At 46.4% G+C, this 5,227-nt stretch overlaps 1 protein-coding gene across 1 annotated transcript in view; it reads left to right on the forward strand.

Annotated features, from left to right (window-relative positions):
* MYOZ1 (myozenin 1) overlaps window positions 1-5,041 on the forward strand; it is a 9,737-nt gene extending 4,696 nt beyond the window's left edge. Inside the window, exons 3-5 of the mRNA XM_012801298.1 lie at window positions 2,534-2,784; window positions 3,431-3,596; window positions 4,530-5,041. Coding sequence (XP_012656752.1) covers window positions 2,534-2,784; window positions 3,431-3,596; window positions 4,530-4,761 — 649 coding nt within the window. The 3' untranslated portion in view covers window positions 4,762-5,041. The remainder of the gene's footprint in view (window positions 1-2,533; window positions 2,785-3,430; window positions 3,597-4,529) is intronic.
* Window positions 5,042-5,227: the final 186 nt, after the last annotated feature.

Below are 5,227 nucleotides of genomic sequence, written 5' to 3' on the forward strand. Positions count from 1 at the left end.
CAGGAGACTTGCTTGAGCCCAGGAGTTGGAGGTTGCTGTGAGCATGATGCCATGGCACTCTACCCAGGGGGATAGCTTGAGGCTCCTTCTCAAAAAAAATAAAAAATAAAAAATAAATTAAAAAAAAAAAAGAACTTTACCACTGCCTCAAAACTTAGTTCCTTTTCTAATAGTTTCTTAGTAGGCCCTGAATCTCCACGACACCAACAACCTCTCCTCCCTCAAAATTTATAATACCGGTAAGCCCCCAGATACATTAAGTCCCCAACAACTCCAGGATGAGTTGCAGCTCACTTCTCAAACCCAGTCTATATCTTAGAGCCATGCCCTCAGGGAGTAAGTTTCCTTCCTATAAGAGTAACTGTTAAAGATAGGGTTGCTAATCAAACACAGGATACCGGTCCCATATTTGAAAGTTAAAATACATAGTGAATATTTCTTTTAGTTAAGTATGTCGCACGCAATACTTGGGGCATATTTATACTAAAAAAGTATTTGTTGTGCATCTGAAATACAAATTTAAGTGGTATCCTGGCTGGGCATGGTCGTTCTTATGCCTGTAATGCTAGTAATCTGGGAGGCCAAAGCAGGAGGATCCCTTGAGCTCAGGAGATTGTGACCAGCTTGAGTAAGAGCAAGACCCTGTCTCTACTAAACATAGAAAAACTAGCAGGGCACGATGTCCCAGTTACACAGGAGGCTGAGGCAAGAGGATCATTTGAATCCATAGCACTCTAACCCAGGGGAACAGAGTGTGAGACTCTGTCTTTAAAAAACCCCCCAAAACAAAGAAACAAATTTAAGTGGTATCCTGTAATTTTGTTTGCTAAATCTGGCCACCCTAGGGTTAAGTGAGTTTCTATAGCCATCTCCTGCTAGAGCCATTCTTTCATTTAAAGGGTCAGTCTCTTGCTAAGAACCCCAGATGTGTAGACTGAAACTGTCCTTCTTTAAGATCCTACACCTTCTAGTCAGGAACCTTCTCCAAAAAAAGAGAAGTAGGGATTGGAGAGAGCCCAGACACAAGATGTCACGTAGCTGAGAAGGAGAGGACCTTCTCTATTTCCTTTCTTCCTCCTGCACTTTCTCTAAGCGGCTTAGGGGAGAGTGGAATAGATGCCCACTTGGAGCCAGGGGCAGAAGTATCTGTCATTGGCCCTTGTGGAGGAGCAGAGTAAAAGTGCTGAGCTGCTGATAATCTAACTTTAGGAGGCCAAAAGTCCTCCTCCTTGCCTGGGTCTTGTTACACCGGGTGGGGCATTGGGATATATGTAGTGGGATGGCCAGGAGAGCCTCCTGAAGGAGTTGGCCAGGTTATTTTTAGGCTTTGGGGCTGAATCTAGTATTGCCCTTTTGGCCACCCTTCCCCCTACCCGCTACAGTTTCACCGTCAGGAAGTCCTGCTCAACTGGCACCAAAAGGAGAGAGGGAAGAGAGAGAGAATACAGTTCAGATTGTCAAAATGAAGAAGGGAGGGGGCCGAAATCTCTCTAGTTCTTCAAAGTAAGAGTGGGTTCTGGCTCTGTGCCCGTGGCTCAAGCAGCTAAGGCGCCACTCACATATACCTGAGCTGGTGGGTTCGAATCCAGCCCTGGCCAAGCAAACAACGATGATGGCTGCAACCAAAAAATAGTCAGGCATTGTGGGCGGCACCTGTGGCTCAAAGGAGCAGGGCACCAGCCCCATATGCCAGAGGTGACAGGTTCAAACCCAGCCCTGGCCAAAAACTGCAAAGGAAAAAAAAAAAGAAAAGAAAAAAACATTGTGGCAGGCGCCTGTAGTCCCAGCTGCTTGGGAGGTGAAGTCAGGAGAATTGCTTGAGCCCAGGAGTTGGAGGTTGCTGTGAGCTGTGATGCCACACCACTCTGCCCGGGGCAACAGCTTGAGGCTCTGTTTCAAAAAAAAAAAAAAGAATGGGTTCTTACCAGGCACAGGTGGCTCATGCCTGTAATCTTGGCACTTTGGGAGGCAGAGGGCAGTGTATTGCTTGAGCTCAGGAGTTCAAGACCAGCCTGAGCAAGAGTGAGACCCTGTCTCTATTAAATAAAAAAGATAGCTGGCCGTTGTGGCAGTTGCCTATAGTCCTAGCTACTTGGGAGGCTGAGGCAAGAGGATTGCTCAATCCCAAGAGTTTGAGGTTGCTGTGAGCTATGATGCCAGGACACTCTCTACCCAGGGCAGAGAGTGAGATTATGTCTCAAAAAAAAAAAAAAAAAAAAGACTGGGTTATCCATGACAATTCCATCCTTTCAAATTTTAGCTTTGGCCATCTTTTCTTGGGTAATGGCAGGGAAGAGAACTGTGGAAAATGAGCAGCCTTCACCCTAAGGTATAACTGGAGAAAATGAGGCATGGGGGTCCTACCTCGTAAGTAGAATGTAATTCCTTTGAGTTAGCCTATCTAATCCATCTGCGGAGGGAGGAATCTTCTGGTTGGCCACTGTCTCTGATCACTTCCTCCTTTGCTGTACACACCTACCTCTGTACATTTTCTTCCTCATTGCTAACCTTCTCCTCATTTTGTCCTTTCTTTTCAGGATCACTTCCAGAAGTTCCTTCCTACAGTGGGGGGACAGCTTGGCACAGCTGGTCAGGGATTCTCCTACAGCAAGGGCAGCAACATCAGAGGCCAGGCAGGGGGCAGTGGCTCTGCTGGACAGTATGGCTCTAACCAGCAGCACCATCAGGATTCTAGGTCTGGAGCTGGGGATACAGGCCATCCAGGGGGCCAGGCTGGGAGAGGAGGAGCTGCTGGCACAGCAGGGGTTGGTGAGACAGGATCAGGCAAGTACCTGTACCCCCAAAGTAACACATCTGGTCTATAAAGTAGAGATTTTGGCTCGGCTCCCAAAGCACAGTGCTTACAGCGCCAGCCACATACACAGAAGCTGGTGGGTTTGAATCCGGCCTGGGGCCTGCTAAACAACAATAACAACTGCAACAGAAAATAGCTGGCTGTTGTGGCAGGCACTTGTAGTCCCAGGTACTTGGGAGGCTGAGGCAAGAGAATCACTTAAGCCCAGGAGTTTGAGGTTGCTATGAGCTGTGATGCCACACTCTACAGAGGGTGACAAAGTGAGACTCTGTCTCAAAATAATAATAATGTAGAGATTTCCCCAAGAATGAGGCCTAGGCTTGGTGTGGGGAACAGAGGAGGTTGGCTGAAATATCTTGGTGGACACTCTAAATCAAGGAGGATACAGAGATCTGCATATTTTACCTAGAAGCCTTGTCTTTCAGTCAAATTTTGGCTTTTAAGATTCAGTCCCTGATTTGACCCCAGGTTGTCATTATGCCACAAATAGTTACCAGGATGTTACACCTTTGGTCCCTAGCCCTAGCAACTTCCCTAGTGCAATGATAGGAGATTAACTTTCATTGGCAAATACATGCTATAGCTTGACTTACTTTTCCTTCCTATGGCTACCAGGAGACCAGGCAGGTGGAGAAGGAAAACATATTACCGTGTTCAAGACCTATATTTCTCCATGGGAGCGAGCCATGGGTGTTGACCCTCAGGAAAAAAGGGAACTTGGCATTGACCTACTGGCCTATGGAGCCAAAGCTGAACTCCCCCAATATAAATCTTTCAACAGGTAAGGGTAATTGGAAAGGAAGAGCTACATTCCAGTGTATGACACTGTGCCCTTAGTTAGGATAGACTTTAATTCAAATGTTTCAGAAGGAAACTAAAGAGGCATGTAAAAATATAGGGGCTCTAATCAAGGGCCTTTGCTCTTTTCACACTAGCTCAGCTTCATCATAGCAGTGTGATGAAGGAAAACATTGCGGGGAGGCAAGGTGTGAATTCTAATTCACAGGCCACTTACTAGCTGTGTGGGCTTTGGAAACTCACCCTACTTCTGAGCCTTGGTTGCTTTAAATGTAAAATAGAAATGATACATGTTTGAAGGCTTCTTGAGGCTCCCTTCCATTCAAGGATGTGGTGCCACTACTTTCCTTGTGATATGATTCTATTTCCTATACCCTGCTTTAGAAGGCTTTAAGTACTTGTTCTTTTGGGATTGGGTTTCTCTAGACCATGGGCAGGAGATCTGTGTGAAAGCAGGATGGGGAAGAGCTAGAGAAGTCCTTTTGCAACTGGTCTTAAGGAGCCTGGATTTTCCAGGCAATTTTAATTCCTCTCAGCTAGGCCATCTACTGTCCTCTGGGTTTGGGGGTAGGGATTAGATGGATGGGGGGGGGTCTCTACATTGTAATTTAAGGTGGCCTTAGACTCTTGGATATGTAGCATTTGGGGTCACTTTTTCTGAAATAGGTCACTTTTTCTGAACTAGGTCCCAACTATTCATGAGACCAACTAGATTCCTTTTCTCATTATTAGCTTTGGGGAACAAGCAAACCAGGAAGGCAAAATGGGGTGATAGGGGAAAAGATGAAGAAGTGCAGAAGCAATCTCCAGCCAGAATTCACAGACTTTCCCATTCTCAAAACAGGGTAACATCTCATTGATAAGGCTCTGTTTCTTTTATCCAGATTCTTAATCACAAAATCTGTCCCCTCCTCAGGACGGCAATGCCGTATGGTGGATATGAGAAGGCCTCCAAACGCATGACCTTCCAGATGCCTAAGCTTGACCTGGGGCCCCTGCTGAGTGAACCTCTGCTCCTGTACAGCCAGAACCTCTCCAACAGGCCTTCTTTCAATCGAACCCCTATTCCCTGGCTGAGCTCTGGGGAGCCTGTAGACTACCATGTGGATGTTGGCATCCCCTTAGATGGAGAAACAGAGGAGCTCTGAGCTATTTCCTCCTCTAATTTGCATCAAGTTTCCTCTCTCTGGTTCCAATTTGGAGAGAGAATGCTGAGCAGGATACCCCCACTGTTAATCCAGTGTCCTTGTGGGAATGCAGGAAAAAAGGAGAGAGATATCTGCCTTTCCATCCTTCCTCCAAGTCCCCACTCCAAGCATCCTTCCTTGCCAACTCAGAGCTCCCCTTTCACTTGCTCCATATGGAATCTGCTCTTTTATGGAATTTGCTCTGCCATCAGTAACAGTCAATAAACTTCAAGAAAATGAAGTCATTTTTCCTCTGATAATTGAGGGCAGATGAAAGCTGAGGATGACAATGCACAGAGAATAATTAAAGCCAAATACTAAACATTGATTATTCAAACTTTAAGACCAGACCTGAGGCTCGGCGCCTATAGCTCAACCGGCGAAGGCGCCAGCCACATACACCTAAGGTGGCGGGTTCGAATCCCCA

Source organism: Otolemur garnettii, unplaced genomic scaffold (assembly GCF_000181295.1).
Source record: "Otolemur garnettii isolate 467f Iridium unplaced genomic scaffold, OtoGar3 scaffold00008, whole genome shotgun sequence".
In the NCBI taxonomy this organism is placed as follows: domain Eukaryota; kingdom Metazoa; phylum Chordata; class Mammalia; order Primates; family Galagidae; genus Otolemur; species Otolemur garnettii.